Source organism: Diorhabda carinulata, chromosome 5, assembly GCF_026250575.1.
Source record: "Diorhabda carinulata isolate Delta chromosome 5, icDioCari1.1, whole genome shotgun sequence".
In the NCBI taxonomy this organism is placed as follows: domain Eukaryota; kingdom Metazoa; phylum Arthropoda; class Insecta; order Coleoptera; family Chrysomelidae; genus Diorhabda; species Diorhabda carinulata.
Window position 1 is genome coordinate 3,507,598 of NC_079464.1, and position 18,778 is coordinate 3,526,375.

The 18,778-nt window shown below is 33.0% G+C and overlaps 1 protein-coding gene across 1 annotated transcript; it reads left to right on the forward strand.

Annotated features, from left to right (window-relative positions):
- Nucleotides 1–395: 395 nt before the first annotated feature.
- Nucleotides 396–16,826, forward strand: LOC130893950 (juvenile hormone esterase-like). The gene is made up of 9 exons (XM_057800411.1): nt 396–725; nt 1,766–1,903; nt 1,968–2,115; nt 2,228–2,419; nt 2,498–2,676; nt 5,083–5,218; nt 5,319–5,488; nt 16,274–16,557; nt 16,618–16,826. The coding sequence occupies exons 1-9, from the start codon at nt 513–515 to the stop codon at nt 16,790–16,792; spliced, it is 1,635 nt and encodes a 544-aa protein (XP_057656394.1). The 5' UTR covers nt 396–512; the 3' UTR covers nt 16,793–16,826.
- Nucleotides 16,827–18,778: the final 1,952 nt, after the last annotated feature.

Consider the following 18,778-nt stretch of genomic DNA (forward strand, 5'->3'; position numbering starts at 1 on the left):
ATCACCGAACGGAAACCTTCTACCAGGAAGAGCTGGTGGCTTGCTGGATCAAAGCTATATACCTACAGATTGAGCTTTTAGACCTTAGAATATGTTCAGAATTTTGGATATGGATGGATGGATATGTCTTAGACGAAGTGATTCAATCACCGAACGGAAACCTTCTACCAGGAAGAGCTTGTGGCTTGCTGGATCAAATACATTGTGACTATAAACAGATTTTTAGAGACTATACAGAGAAAAATGGTTTATCCATCCCAATTTGAGTAATTATTGACACACCATCGTAAAATGTTTCAAATAAAATTATTAGATAAAAATCTACATTTCTGTTTATTATTTGTCTCATTGAGAAATGAATTTGGAGTGGTCTGGAATACTTTTGTATTCATTTTCGGATTTTATTCGCATGTCAAGGTTATCACGGGTGACCACTCCAGAAATAGATATATAAATGGAAATGGATTCATTCTTTCCAATAAGAAACCTCGCGGTTTACTGAAACGTGAAAAATGACGTCAACAAATCTATTCAAATTTATTTTTTTAGTATCAATATTAGTTGATACGAATTGTACATCTGCCGACGATGTTAATGGCACTATAGTTGAAATAGAAACAGGAAAAATCCGAGGTCGCATTTCGAAAAGCGAAAATGGCAACGACTATTATTCTTTCCAAGAAATTCCTTACGCAGCCAAACCGACGGGAGAGAATAGATTTCAAGTAAGTGCACTTCTTCTTCATCATAACGAACCCTGGGATTCTATAAACTCCATTCTTCTTCTAACCCACATAAATATGTTGATTTTGGAAACCGACATAACCTCCAATCGATTTGCGTCACCAATTTGGACTGAAACATATGATTGTCTTTGTTTGACTTATCTTTCTCTTTTTTATCAATTTGCGTCCAGTTTCGGCCCGCTGCTACCTTAATATCACCAAACCAGCATTTCTGGAGTCTTCCTCTTAGTCGTCATGTTTAAGGTGCATTTACCTTTGTCTTGTTTTCTAATATGCTTCACGATGTTGCCGGTTTTTGATAACTAGGAATGTGTTCGTCCTTTATGATGAAAAATACCGAATGCTACCCAAGTTAAACCGATCCTTCTGTCCATATCCATCACTCATTATCTTTGTCGTTAATATCAAGAGTGTATCTTATCGCCTTTTCTTTCAAGATCAAGATCAATTTAAAATAATTGTGATTGATAACATCTATCATTGAAATCTATTATATTTTATCGATAATTCTTAAAATAGAATTAACACTTTATTACATGTTTTTGCATGTTTCAATTTCTGTTCTGCATAAGTCACGTACGCCTTGATCTTCCCACTTATGAGGATGGCACCTTAAGTACCTGACCTAATAAAAAAAAAACACGAGAACTTTGGAAAAAATTTATTAATTTTTATAACAAGAATCGTCATGAGTCTCGTTTTATTTTAGATCTCGGCTCGTAATCAATTGTCTCGTCTCGTTAAATTCAAATTGGAATAAATATCATTTTAGTCTCGTTCTGACGTAACTTCCTTGGTCCGCCGGTTGAATTTTCATTGTTTAGTATCAATGGAGAGAATCCCCAAATTTTGTAGCCACCACTTTCTTGATGAGCTTGGTTCGAAACAGTTTTTCCAGTCTCGTGTTCGTCCTGGAATGTTTTTAGTATTTTTTGTTATCCAATATATATTATTTGTTTGTGTCGTGTTGTTTTGTTAACCCCGAATTTTCTTCGATCAATTTTTCAAATATTTTTAAGCTTCCTAAATCTCCAGAGCCGTGGTCGGATATTTTGAACGCTACGGAAGGTACGAAAATCTGTTATCAGTTCGAACCGCAACTAAGTAGTACTGTAATGAGCGAAGATTGTTTGTATCTAAATGTATACACACCCCAAGTAAGTTTTTTTAACGAATTTTCTCGCGCCAAAAGTCAAAAAAACAAAAATAAATATATTGTAGAAACCAGGTAGCGATAATCTTTTACCAGTGCTGTTTTGGATCCACGGAGGTGGTCTTCAGTCCGGATCCAGTACATTGTATGGACCAAAATACTTCATGGACCATGGGGTGGTTGTTGTTACGATAAATTATCGTTTAGGAGCTTTTGGTAAATCGAATTACTCATATTTTCGCTTCTGGTTGTGTGTTTTTCCACTTATTACTTCCCTTCGTCTTCGTATCTTAAATCCAGTTATAACATAGATAATCTATGGTTTCAGGATTTGTTGGTACTGATGATGGTGTGATTCCGCCTAATTTGGGTCTGAAAGATCAATTGTTCGCTATGCAATGGGTTAACAGGAATATTAAAGCCTTCAGTGGTAACCCCGAACAAGTTATCATAGCCGGAGAAAGCGCTGGGTCGATTTCTGTTGGGTATCACCTCACAGGACCGTGGGTTGACGATAAACGTTCGTATTTACTTCAAATAACAACGAAAATATAATTTTTTTGATCTCAATTTGGAGTTTTTTAATAAATTTTTTTAGAAATTTTCCACGGGGCTATAATGCAAAGTGGTAGTGCACTCGCTGATGAATTGAAACTGGAAAACACTACGGATGCGGCTTTCAAAATGGCTTTAGCCATAGATCCGACGTTTTCTTCTCAGGATACTAAAGAACTTTTGAAATTTCTCCAAAGCGCAAACGCTACAGATATTGTAAACGTAAGTATCCAAATGATGAACTTTTTCAAAAATCTGTTTTCATCAAATTTTCTGCTCGATCTCTTTTTTTTTCAGCTAAATTTCTTTAAAAAAAGGTACTTAACCAAAACAGTTTTGTTAGAGATCTCGTCTCGTAATCAGTTGTCTCGTCTCGTAAAATTCAAATTAGAATGAATCTCATTTTAGTCTCGTTCTCGTCAAATTAAAAGAAACAGCAAATTTCGTTTTGCTTGAGATCTCGTTTCGTAATCAGTTGTCTCGTCTCGTTAAATTCAAATTAGAATGAATCTCATTTTAGTCTCGTTCTCGTCAAATTAAAAGAAACAGCGAATTTCGTTTTGTATGAGATTTCGTCTCGTAATCAGTTGTCTCGTCTCGTTAAATTCAAATTAGAATGAATCTCATTTTAGTCTCGTTCTCGTCAAATTAAAAGAAACAGCGAATTTCGTTTTGTTTGAGATCTCGTCTCGTAATCAGTTGTCTCGTCTCGTTAAATTCAAATTAGAATGAATCTCATTTTAGTCTCGTTCTCGTCAAATTAAAAGAAACAGCGAATTTCGTTTTGTTTGAGATCTCGTCTCGTAATCAGTTGTCTCGTCTCGTTAAATTTAAATTAGAATGAATCTCATTTTAGTCTCGTTCTCGTCAAATTAAAAGAAACAGCGAATTTCGTTTTGCTTGAGATCTCGTCTCGTAATCAGTTGTCTCGTCTCGTAAAATTCAAATTAGAATGAATCTCATTTTAGTCTCGTTCTCGTCAAATTAAAAGAAACAGCGAATTTCGTTTTGTTTGAGATCTCGTCTCGTAATCAGTTGTCTCGTCTCGTTAAATTCAAATTAGAATGAATCTCATTTTAGTCTCGTTCTCGTCAAATTAAAAGAAACAGCGAATTTCGTTTTGTTTGAGATCTCGTCTCGTAATCAGTTGTCTCGTCTCGTTAAATTCAAATTAGAATGAATCTCATTTTAGTCTCGTTCTCGTCAAATTAAAAGAAACAGCGAATTTCGTTTTGTTTGAGATCTCGTCTCGTAATCAGTTGTCTCGTCTCGTTAAATTCAAATTAGAATGAATCTCATTTTAGTCTCGTTCTCGTCAAATTAAAAGAAACAGCGAATTTCGTTTTGCTTGAGATCTCGTCTCGTAATCAGTTGTCTCGTCTCGTAAAATTCAAATTAGAATGAATCTCATTTTAGTCTCGATCTCGTCAAATTAAAAGAAACAGCGAATTTCGTTTTGTTTGAGATCTGGTCTCGTAATCAGTTGTCTCGTCTCGTAAAATTCAAATTAGAATGAATCTCATTTTAGTCTCGATCTCGTCAAATTAAAAGAAACAGCGAATTTCGATTTGTTTGAGATCTGGTCTCGTAATCAGTTGTCTCGTCTCGTTAAATTCAAATTAGAATGAATCTCATTTTAGTCTCGTTCTAGTCAAATTAAAAGAAACAGCGAATTTTGTTTTGTTTGACATCTCGTCTCGTAATCAGTTGTCTCGTCTCGTTAAATTCAAATTAGAATGAATCTCATTTTAGTCTCGTTCTCGTCAAATTAAAAGAAACAGCGAATTTCGTTTTGTTTGAGATCTCGTCTCGTAATCAGTTGTCTCGTCTCGTTAAATTCAAATTAGAATGAATCTCATTTTAGTCTCGTTCTCGTTGAATTAAAAGTAATAGTGAGTCTCGTTCTCGTCTTGATCTTCCATTTTAGTCTTGATATTGTTTTACATTACTTTAAACAAAATAAGTCGCGTTTTAGTTTCGATCTCGAAATAACAATAAATCTCGTTTGAATTTTGATCTCGTCTTGTAAAATTGTGAAGCAAATCTCGATAGAGATAATCGGTCTCGTTTTATTTTAGCTTTCAACTCGTAATCAATTGTCTCGTCTCTTTACATTTAGATGCCAATATATATCATTTTATTGGAAATCTCGTCAAATTTAAAGAAATGGCGAGGATCCTTAGTCTCGATTTCGATTATTTGTTCAAAAAACTCGATTCGGTCTCGCGATTAGTTTTCTCGACTTGCTAAATTTAAATAACGATAAATCTCGTTTGAATTTTGATCTCTACCTGTAAAATTGAGAAGCAAATCTCGTGTTTTCGATTATGCATCATATTATTAAAAAAGAGAAAATGCGTCTCGTTTTATTTTAGATCTCGTCTCGTAATCAATTGTCTTGTCTCATTAAACTTGAATGATACTTTATCTCATTTTATTCTCGTCTTGTCAAATTTCAATATATAGCGAGTCTCCTTTCAGTCTCGATCTCGACTCTTTAAAAAATCTCGTTTTCGTCTCGATCTCGTCTCGCAATTAATTTTCTCGACTCGCTAAATTGATTAATTTAACGAGAAATATATTAGAGATTTGGAGGGTTTAAAATTTTTTTTTTAATTTCTAATTTAGTCTGGAGTATCTAATGGTGTGGCATTGGAGAAAAACGGGGGGCTGATTTCCGAAGATGCTTACCCAGCGTATTTGAAGCAAAGTTATAAGAAAGTTCCCGTGTTAATTGGGTTCAATTCTGAGGAATATTTGTTTTGTAAGTTATTTATACATTTTCATTTTGAATAATTTTTTTTTTGGAATTATTATTATCGGTATTTCACAAAGGTGCATTGAACTTCCATTTATTTCAACAGTTTATAGAGAGAACGAGACTGTTTTGAAACAACTCGACGAAACTCCTAGTAAACTCATCGGTACAATGATAAACATGTCTCAGGAAAATCGAACAGTCGCTGGTAATTTATTAAAACAATTGTATACAAACAACACGAGTTTCGAAGAAAATGTGGGCGGATATATTAGAGTAAGAATTTTTTTTGTATTTTCAAAAAAATCATATCTTTGAACTTTCCTCGTATACGAATAACTGAAAATGATCATTCCATCTCGAATCAACATAAAAAAGACCGTTTTCAACCTCATCCCTTATATTATTGGTTCAAATTTAAATTTGACAGGGTTGTGAAGTTGTTATAAATGGGCAAAAACATTAAACAATTATCCTCAAGATATGCAATCGATTATAGGCAATCGAAAAACGATGATAAATAATCGAAACGAGAATAAACAATTGGGAATCGATAAATGACAAAAGATTATTGGGAATCGATGTTAATAGACAATCAATAATCGAGAGGAAAATCGACAATTGATAATCGAACAACAACAGAATCGATGATAGAAAATCGATAAACGGCAATAGCTGAAGGAAAATGGGCAAACGAATAGCGAGTCGTTTATCGACAATTGGGAATCGATAGACGCCAAAAAACGATTCAGAATCGATAAATATTAATAGACAATCAATAATCGAGAGGAAAATCGACAATTGATAATCGAAAAACAACAGAATCGATGATAGAAAATCGATAAACGGCAATAGATGAAGGAAAATGGGCAAACGAATAGCGAGTCGTTTATCGACAATTGGGAATCGATAGACGACAAAAAACGATTCAGAATCGATAAATATTAATAGACAATCAATAATCGAGAGGAAAATCGACAATTGATAATCGAAAAACAACAGAATCGATGATAGAAAATCGATAAACGGCAATAGATGAAGGAAAATGGGCAAACGAATAGCGAGTCGTTTATCGACAATTGGGAATCGATAGACGCCAAAAAACGATTCAGAATCGATAAATATTAATAGACAATCAATAATCGAGAGGAAAATCGACAATTGATAATCGAAAAACAACAGAATCGATGATAGAAAATCGATAAACGGCAATAGATGAAGGAAAATGGGCAAACGAATAGCGAGTCGTTTATCGACAATTGGGAATCGATAGACGCCAAAAAACGATTCAGAATCGATAAATATTAATAGACAATCAATAATCGAGAGGAAAATCGACAATTGATAATCGAAAAACAACAGAATCGATGATAGAAAATCGATAAACGGCAATAGATGAAGGAAAATGGGCAAACGAATAACGAGTCGTTTATCGACAATTGGGAATCGATAGACGACAAAAAACGATTCAGAATCGATAAATATTAATAGACAATCAATAATCGAGAGGAAAATCGACAATTGATAATCGAAAAACAACAGAATCGATGATAGAAAATCGATAAACGGCAATAGATGAAGGAAAATGGGCAAACGAATAGCGAGTCGTTTATCGACAATTGGGAATCGATAGACGCCAAAAAACGATTCAGAATCGATAAATATTAATAGACAATCAATAATCGAGAGGAAAATCGACAATTGATAATCGAAAAACAACAGAATCGATGATAGAAAATCGATAAACGGCAATAGATGAAGGAAAATGGGCAAACGAATAACGAGTCGTTTATCGACAATTGGGAATCGATAGACGACAAAAAACGATTCAGAATCGATAAATATTAATAGACAATCAATAATCGAGAGGAAAATCGACAATTGATAATCGAAAAACAACAGAATCGATGATAGAAAATCGATAAACGGCAATAGATGAAGGAAAATGGGCAAACGAATAGCGAGTCGTTTATCGACAATTGGGAATCGATAGACGCCAAAAAACGATTCAGAATCGATAAATATTAATAGACAATCAATAATCGAGAGGAAAATCGACAATTGATAATCGAAAAACAACAGAATCGATGATAGAAAATCGATAAACGGCAATAGATGAAGGAAAATGGGCAAACGAATAGCGAGTCGTTTATCGACAATTGGGAATCGATAGACGACAAAAAACGATTCAGAATCGATAAATATTAATAGACAATCAATAATCGAGAGGAAAATCGACAATTGATAATCGAAAAACAACAGAATCGATGATAGAAAATCGATAAACGGCAATAGATGAAGGAAAATGGGCAAACGAATAGCGAGTCGTTTATCGACAATTGGGAATCGATAGACGCCAAAAAACGATTCAGAATCGATAAATATTAATAGACAATCAATAATCGAGAGGAAAATCGACAATTGATAATCGAAAAACAACAGAATCGATGATAGAAAATCGATAAACGGCAATAGATGAAGGAAAATGGGCAAACGAATAGCGAGTCGTTTATCGACAATTGGGAATCGATAGACGCCAAAAAACGATTCAGAATCGATAAATATTAATAGACAATCAATAATCGAGAGGAAAATCGACAATTGATAATCGAAAAACAACAGAATCGATGATAGAAAATCGATAAACGGCAATAGATGAAGGAAAATGGGCAAACGAATAACGAGTCGTTTATCGACAATTGGGAATCGATAGACGACAAAAAACGATTCAGAATCGATAAATATTAATAGACAATCAATAATCGAGAGGAAAATCGATAATTGATAATCGAAAAACAACAGAATCGATGATAGAAAATCGATAAACGGCAATAGATGAAGGAAAATGGGCAATCGAATAGCGAGTCGTTTATCGACAATTGGGAATCGATAGACGACAAAAAACGATTCAGAATCGATAAATATTAATAGACAATCAATAATCGAGAGGAAAATCGATAATTGATAATCGAAAAACCACAGAATCGATGATAGAAAATCGATAAACGGCAATAGATGAAGGAAAATGGGCAAACGAATAGCGAGTCGTTTATCGACAATTGGGAATCGATAGACGCCAAAAAACGATTCAGAATCGATAAATATTAATAGACAATCAATAATCGAGAGGAAAATCGACAATTGATAATCGAAAAACAACAGAATCGATGATAGAAAATCGATAAACGGCAATAGATGAAGGAAAATGGGCAAACGAATAACGAGTCGTTTATCGACAATTGGGAATCGATAGACGACAAAAAACGATTCAGAATCGATAAATATTAATAGACAATCAATAATCGAGAGGAAAATCGACAATTGATAATCGAAAAACAACAGAATCGATGATAGAAAATCGATAAACGGCAATAGATGAAGGAAAATGGGCAAACGAATAGCGAGTCGTTTATCGACAATTGGGAATCGATAGACGCCAAAAAACGATTCAGAATCGATAAATATTAATAGACAATCAATAATCGAGAGGAAAATCGATAATTGATAATCGAAAAACAACAGAATCGATGATAGAAAATCGATAAACGGCAATAGATGAAGGAAAATGGGCAATCGAATAGCGAGTCGTTTATCGACAATTGGGAATCGATAGACGACAAAAAACGATTCAGAATCGATAAATATTAATAGACAATCAATAATCGAGAGGAAAATCGATAATTGATAATCGAAAAACCACAGAATCGATGATAGAAAATCGATAAACGGCAATAGATGAAGGAAAATGGGCAAACGAATAGCGAGTCGTTTATCGACAATTGGGAATCGATAGACGACAAAAAACGATTCAGAATCGATAAATATTAATAGACAATCAATAATCGAGAGGAAAATCGATAATTGATAATCGAAAAACCACAGAATCGATGATAGAAAATCGATAAACGGCAATAGATGAAGGAAAATGGGCAATCGAATAGCGAGTCGTTTATCGACAATTGGGAATCGATAGACGCCAAAAAACGATTAAGAATCGATAAATATTAATAGACAATCAATAATCGAGAGAAAAATCGACAATTGATAATCGAAAAACAACAGAATCGATGATAGAAAATCGATAAACGGCAATAGATGAAGGAAAATGGGCAAACGAATAGCGAGTCGTTTATCGACAATTGGGAATCGATAGATGACAAAAAACGATTAAGAATCGATAAATATTAATAGACAATCAATAATCGAGAGGAAAATCGACAATTGATAATCGAAAAACAACAGAATCGATGATAGAAAATCGATAAACGGCAATAGATGAAGGAAAATGGGCAAACGAATAGCGAGTCGTTTATCGACAATTGGGAATCGATAGACGCCAAAAAACGATTCAGAATCGATAAATATTAATAGACAATCAATAATCGAGAGGAAAATCGACAATTGATAATCGAAAAACAACAGAATCGATGATAGAAAATCGATAAACGGCAATAGATGAAGGAAAATGGGCAAACGAATAGCGAGTCGTTTATCGACAATTGGGAATCGATAGACGCCAAAAAACGATTCAGAATCGATAAATATTAATAGACAATCAATAATCGAGAGGAAAATCGACAATTGATAATCGAAAAACAACAGAATCGATGATAGAAAATCGATAAACGGCAATAGATGAAGGAAAATGGGCAAACGAATAGCGAGTCGTTTATCGACAATTGGGAATCGATAGACGCCAAAAAACGATTCAGAATCGATAAATATTAATAGACAATCAATAATCGAGAGGAAAATCGACAATTGATAATCGAAAAACAACAGAATCGATGATAGAAAATCGATAAACGGCAATAGATGAAGGAAAATGGGCAAACGAATAACGAGTCGTTTATCGACAATTGGGAATCGATAGACGACAAAAAACGATTCAGAATCGATAAATATTAATAGACAATCAATAATCGAGAGGAAAATCGACAATTGATAATCGAAAAACAACAGAATCGATGATAGAAAATCGATAAACGGCAATAGATGAAGGAAAATGGGCAAACGAATAGCGAGTCGTTTATCGACAATTGGGAATCGATAGACGCCAAAAAACGATTCAGAATCGATAAATATTAATAGACAATCAATAATCGAGAGGAAAATCGACAATTGATAATCGAAAAACAACAGAATCGATGATAGAAAATCGATAAACGGCAATAGATGAAGGAAAATGGGCAAACAAATAGCGAGTCGTTTATCGACAATTGGGAATCGATAGACGACAAAAAACGATTCAGAATCGATAAATATTAATAGACAATCAATAATCGAGAGGAAAATCGACAATTGATAATCGAAAAACAACAGAATCGATGATAGAAAATCGATAAACGGCAATAGATGAAGGAAAATGGGCAAACGAATAGCGAGTCGTTTATCGACAATTGGGAATCGATAGACGCCAAAAAACGATTCAGAATCGATAAATATTAATAGACAATCAATAATCGAGAGGAAAATCGACAATTGATAATCGAAAAACAACAGAATCGATGATAGAAAATCGATAAACGGCAATAGATGAAGGAAAATGGGCAAACGAATAGCGAGTCGTTTATCGACAATTGGGAATCGATAGACGCCAAAAAACGATTAAGAATCGATAAATATTAATAGACAATCAATAATCGAGAGGAAAATCGACAATTGATAATCGAAAAACAACAGAATCGATGATAGAAAATCGATAAACGGCAATAGATGAAGGAAAATGGGCAATCGAATAGCGAGTCGTTTATCGACAATTGGGAATCGATAGACGCCAAAAAACGATTCAGAATCGATAAATATTAATAGACAATCAATAATCGAGAGGAAAATCGACAATTGATAATCGAAAAACAACAGAATCGATGATAGAAAATCGATAAACGGCAATAGATGAAGGAAAATGGGCAAACGAATAGCGAGTCGTTTATCGACAATGGGGAATCGATAGACGACAAAAAACGATTCAGAATCGATAAATATTAATAGACAATCAATAATCGAGAGGAAAATCGACAATTGATAATCGAAAAACAACAGAATCGATGATAGAAAATCGATAAACGGCAATAGATGAAGGAAAATGGGCAAACGAATAGCGAGTCGTTTATCGACAATTGGGAATCGATAGACGCCAAAAAACGATTCAGAATCGATAAATATTAATAGACAATCAATAATCGAGAGGAAAATCGACAATTGATAATCGAAAAACAACAGAATCGATGATAGAAAATCGATAAACGGCAATAGATGAAGGAAAATGGGCAAACGAATAGCGAGTCGTTTATCGACAATTGGGAATCGATAGACGCCAAAAAACGATTCAGAATCGATAAATATTAATAGACAATCAATAATCGAGAGGAAAATCGACAATTGATAATCGAAAAACAACAGAATCGATGATAGAAAATCGATAAACGGCAATAGATGAAGGAAAATGGGCAAACGAATAACGAGTCGTTTATCGACAATTGGGAATCGATAGACGACAAAAAACGATTCAGAATCGATAAATATTAATAGACAATCAATAATCGAGAGGAAAATCGACAATTGATAATCGAAAAACAACAGAATCGATGATAGAAAATCGATAAACGGCAATAGATGAAGGAAAATGGGCAAACGAATAGCGAGTCGTTTATCGACAATTGGGAATCGATAGACGCCAAAAAACGATTCAGAATCGATAAATATTATTAGACAATCAATAATCGAGAGGAAAATCGATAATTGATAATCGAAAAACAACAGAATCGATGATAGAAAATCGATAAACGGCAATAGATGAAGGAAAATGGGCAATCGAATAGCGAGTCGTTTATCGACAATTGGGAATCGATAGACGACAAAAAACGATTCAGAATCGATAAATATTAATAGACAATCGATAATCGAGAGGAAAATCGATAATTGATAATCGAAAAACAACAGAATCGATGATAGAAAATCGATAAACGGCAATAGATGAAGGAAAATGGGCAAACGAATAGCGAGTCGTTTATCGACAATTGGGAATCGATAGACGACAAAAAACGATTCAGAATCGATAAATATTAATAGACAATCAATAATCGAGAGGAAAATCGATAATTGATAATCGAAAAACCACAGAATCGATGATAGAAAATCGATAAACGGCAATAGATGAAGGAAAATGGGCAAACGAATAGCGAGTCGTTTATCGACAATTGGGAATCGATAGACGCCAAAAAACGATTAAGAATCGATAAATATTAATAGACAATCAATAATCGAGAGGAAAATCGACAATTGATAATCGAAAAACAACAGAATCGATGATAGAAAATCGATAAACGGCAATAGATGAAGGAAAATGGGCAAACGAATAGCGAGTCGTTTATCGACAATTGGGAATCGATAGATGACAAAAAACGATTCAGAATCGATAAATATTAATAGACAATCAATAATCGAGAGGAAAATCGATAATTGATAATCGAAAAACCACAGAATCGATTATAGAAAATCGATAAACGGCAATAGATGAAGGAAAATGGGCAATCGAATAGCGAGTCGTTTATCGACAATTGGGAATCGATAGATGACAAAAAACGATTAAGAATCGATAAATATTAATAGACAATCAATAATCGAGAGGAAAATCGATAATTGATAATCGAAAAACCACAGAATCGATTATCGAAAATCGATAAACGGCAATAGATGAAGGAAAATGGGCAATCGAATAGCGAGTCGTTTATCGACAATTGGGAATCGATAGATGACAAAAAACGATTTAGAATCGATAAATATTAATAGACAATCAATAATCGAGAGGAAAATCGATAATTGATAATCGAAAAACCACAGAATCGATTATAGAAAATCGATAAACGGCAATAGATGAAGGAAAATGGGCAATCGAATAGCGAGTCGTTTATCGACCATTGGGAATCGATAGATGACAAAAAACGATTAAGAATCGATAAATATTAATAGACAATCAATAATCGAGAGGAAAATCGATAATTGATAATCGAAAAACCACAGAATCGATTATAGAAAATCGATAAACGGCAATAGATGAAGGAAAATGGGCAATCGAATAGCGAGTCGTTTATCGACAATTGGGAATCGATAGATGACAAAAAACGATTCAGAATCGATAAATATTAATAGACAATCAATAATCGAGAGGAAAATCGACAATTGATAATCGAAAAACAACAGAATCGATGATAGAAAATCGATAAACGGCAATAGATGAAGGAAAATGGGCAAACGAATAGCGAGTCGTTTATCGACAATTGGGAATCGATAGATGACAAAAAACGATTCAGAATCGATAAATATTAATAGACAATCAATAATCGAGAGGAAAATCGACAATTGATAATCGAAAAACAACAGAATCGATGATAGAAAATCGATAAACGGCAATAGATGAAGGAAAATGGGCAAACGAATAGCGAGTCGTTTATCGACAATTGGGAATCGATAGATGACAAAAAACGATTAAGAATATATAAATATTAATAGACAATCAATAATCGAGAGGAAAATCGACAATTGATAATCGAAAAACAACAGAATCGATGATAGAAAATCGATAAACGGCAATAGATGAAGGAAAATGGGCAAACGAATAGCGAGTCGTTTATCGACAATTGGGAATCGATAGATGACAAAAAACGATTCAGAATCGATAAATATTAATAGACAATCAATAATCGAGAGGAAAATCGACAATTGATAATCGAAAAACAACAGAATCGATGATAGAAAATCGATAAACGGCAATAGATGAAGGAAAATGGGCAAACGAATAGCGAGTCGTTTATCGACAATTGGGAATCGATAGATGACAAAAAACGATTCAGAATCGATAAATATTAATAGACAATCAATAATCGAGAGGAAAATCGACAATTGATAATCGAAAAACAACAGAATCGATGATAGAAAATCGATAAACGGCAATAGATGAAGGAAAATGGGCAAACGAATAGCGAGTCGTTTATCGACAATCGGGAATCGATAGACGACAAAAAACGATTCAGAATCGATAAATATTAATAGACAATCAATAATCGAGAGGAAAATCGACAATTGATAATCGAAAAACAACAGAATCGATGATAGAAAATCGATAAACGGTAATAGATGAAGGAAAATGGGCAAACGAATAGCGAGTCGTTTATCGACAATTGGGAATCGATAGATGACAAAAAACGATTCAGAATCGATAAATATTAATATACAATCAATAATCGAGAGGAAAATCGATAATTGATAATCGAAAAACCACAGAATCGATTATAGAAAATCGATAAACGGCAATAGATGAAGGAAAATGGGCAATCGAATAGCGAGTCGTTTATCGACAATTGGGAATCGATAGATGACAAAAAACGATTCAGAATCGATAAATATTAATATACAATCAATAATCGAGAGGAAAATCGATAATTGATAATCGAAAAACCACAGAATCGATGATAGAAAATCGATAAACGGCAATAGATGAAGGAAATGGGCAAACGAATAGCGAGTCGTTTATCGACAATCGGGAATCGATAGACGACAAAAAACGATTCAGAATCGATAAATATTAATAGACAATCAATAATCGAGAGGAAAATCGACAATTGATAATCGAAAAACAACAGAATCGATGATAGAAAATCGATAAACGGCAATAGATGAAGGAAAATGGGCAAACGAATAGCGAGTCGTTTATCGACAATCGGGAATCGATAGACGACAAAAAACGATTCAGAATCGATAAATATTAATAGACAATCAATAATCGAGAGGAAAATCGACAATTGATAATCGAAAAACAACAGAATCGATGATAGAAAATCGATAAACGGCAATAGATGAAGGAAAATGGGCAAACGAATAGCGAGTCGTTTATCGACAATTGGGAATCGATAGATGACAAAAAACGATTCAGAATCGATAAATATTAATATACAATCAATAATCGAGAGGAAAATCGATAATTGATAATCGAAAAACCACAGAATCGATTATAGAAAATCGATAAACGGCAATAGATGAAGGAAAATGGGCAATCGAATAGCGAGTCGTTTATCGACAATTGGGAATCGATAGATGACAAAAAACGATTAAGAATCGATAAATATTAATAGACAATCAATAATCGAGAGAAAAATCGACAATTGATAATCGAAAAACAACAGAATCGATGATAGAAAATCGATAAACGGCAATAGATGAAGGAAAATGGGCAATCGAATAGCGAGTCGTTTATCGACAATCGGAAATCCATCGAAAAACAACAGTTGATGATCGATAATGAAGAATCGATAATAGGAAATCGATAAACGACTATAAACAATCGAGAATAGACGATTGACAAGTGATAGTCAATTATCGATTCGAGAACCGACAATAAGAAATCAAAAACGACAAAAGACAAGCAATAATCGAGAAGATAATCGACAATGGATGATCATTATATCATAGCTTACGATTGATAATCAAGAATCGATAATAGAAAATCGTAAACGACGATAAACAATCGATTATAAACGATTGAGATTTGAGAATCGACAGTAAGGAATCGGAAAATTACCATAAAACATAGATCGAGAATGGATAACGAGAATCGATTATTTGAATCTGAAATTCAACTGGATTTTCGAATAATAAGTCTCGATAAATTTAAAAAAAAATTGTTGTTTGACAGTTGAAGATATATGAAAAGAGGCCACGTCAACAAATCTACGTGTACTTCAAATATACGAAATATAGGACTGTAAAGTTACAAGCGGCCCCAAAAAAAGCATACAATAATTATTTTAATTTCAAAATTTATTCTTTTTGAAAAAATTCGAATTTACAATCAAGTTTTGACGTTTTTTTTTCTCATTTTAACCCATACATTTGCATCTAATATACAATATATACTTTACAGCCTTGTATTTCGAAAACCAGTCGACGTATCTCGATAAAATTTCATATTTCAGCAAGTTTTTGAAAAAAACGGCAATAGTGAGTTTTAAAATCATGTCTTGAATTGATATTTGGACACCGAGTATAGTAATTTGATTATTTCAGTACGGCAGCGATCATATGTTTATAACGGCCACGTGTAAACAAGTTGAATTAGCTTCCCCCGATGTCCCCCATTATTTCTATCAATTATCTTATAAAGGGGAGATCGCAGGGAATATGACAAATACAAACACATTACCCCCAGGCGTGGGTAATGTGGCGCACGGCGAGGATTTATGTTATATGTGGGACCTTGGTTCCAATAGCGATCTCAGTCAATTTCCCGAACAAGATGGCGTGATGTTACATAATATCGTTAAATTATGGACGAATTTCGTTAAATATTTGTGAGTAAATGATGAAATAACGAAATTTCACCCTTGATTTACGTATTTAATAAATTATAGCGATCCAACCCCCGAACCCGTTGGTAATATCACTTGGTTACCTTCAGAACCATCGACACTTAGGTATCTCAATTTAAATACGACTTTCGAGATGTTGGAACACCCAAGGCAGTACCAGCAAGTTAAGGAAGTATTGGAAACCTACATGGAACTACCTTATAGAGTTTTTAATTGATGGAATTTCGAAAATAAATTTTGGACAGTGAAAATTATTGTTTTGTCCTTTTTCTTCTCCTTCTATAATAAAGGGATTCCGGTATATGGAAATAAAACACTTACAAGTTCCAAATGATTTAATAGAAAAATTATATTTCATTAACTTTCGTATACCCTGTATAAATTCAGTGAAAACATTTTGTAGCACTGGTAAACTTTGTGTATATTTGATTAAAGTGTATAGACTTTAATTTTTATTTTCGCAGTTATGTTTTGGTGGAATAGCATCGTCTCGATGCTCTCGAAATTTGTTAATGAAAGACGTTATAGACAGAGACGGATTTAGGTTGGATATTTTCACAGGTGCAAATTTTTTTAACTACGAAATAATTTGTTTTTTGAAGTTTATTCTTTAATATTTTAGTAATTTTTCAAGTTTTTTAAAAAACGATTGATATTTCGTGAAAAATCTGGGAAATTTATTGGATCTTTAACTAGAAAATATTTTTTGTTTTGGTGGAAATTCAGCGGTGCCGAATTTAGATCAATTAATCAGATTTTATATATCATATTAAATGAATTGACTCAACTAATCTGTGTTTCGAGGACACCAAAATAAATTCAGATTACGTGAAACTATAAAATTTGATTGAAAAAATAATAATTAACTTTGGATTCCGATTTAAATCGAATAATTCGTTAATTTTTTTTTTTTGAACTGGAAAATTCAATATTTATTCAACTAATTAATTTGAAAGTTGATTTGAAAATATTTTTAGTTGTGATTTGGTGGAACAACAGCGGTTTATATACATTTGAAATGTCATAATGAAAGATGTTGTGAACAGAGACGGTTCAAGGCTTGTTCGCCTCACAGGTGGAAGTCAATTTAACTCCAAAATAAATTCATATTACGTAAAACTACAAAATTTGATTGAAAAAATAATAATTAAGTTTGGATTTATATCTAAATCGAATGATTCATTCAAATTTAAAAAAAAAACTGGAAAATTTAATACTTTATGCATCCAATTAATTTGAAAGTTGATTTAAATATCCTTAGTTGTTATTTGGTGGAATAGCAGCGGTCTCTACACATATGAAATGTGATAATGAAGGATGCTATGAACAGAGACGGATTTAGGTTCGTTCGCCTCACAGATGGAAGTCAATTTAACACCAAAATAAATTCATATTACGTAAAACTACAAAATTTGATTGAAAAAATAATAATTATTTTTGGATTTATATCTAAATCGAATAATTCATTCAAATTTAAAAAAAAAACTGGAAAATTTAATACTTTATGCATCCAATTAATTTGAAAGTTGATTTAAATATCTTTAGTTGTGATTTGTGGTGGAATAGCAGCGGTCTCTATACATTTGAAATATTATAATGAAGGATGATGTGAACAGAGACGGATTTAGGTTCGTTCGCCTCACAGATGGAAGTCAATTTAACACCAAAATAAATTCATATTACGTAAAACTACAAAATTTGATTGAAAAAATAATAATTATTTTTGGATTTATATCTAAATCGAATAATTCATTCAAATTTAAAAAAAAAACTGGAAAATTCAATACTTTATGCATCCAATTAATTTGAAAGTTGATTTAAATATCCTTAGTTGTTATTTGGTGGAATAGCAGCGGTCTCTATACATTTGAAATGTGATAATGAAGGATGCTATGAACAGAGACGGTTTAAGGTTTGTTCGCCTCACAGGTGGAAGTCAATTTAACTCCAAAATAAATTCAGAATACGTAAAACTACAAAATTTTATTGAAAAAATAATAATTGAGTTTGGATTTATATCTAAATCGAATAATTCATTCAAATTTAAAAAAAAAATTGGAAAATTCAATACTTTATGCATCCAATTAATTTGAAAGTTGATTTGAAAATATTTTTAGTTGTGATTTGGTGGAACAACAGCGGTTTATATACATTTGAAATGTCATAATGAAAGATGTTGTGAACAGAGACGGTTCAAGGCTTG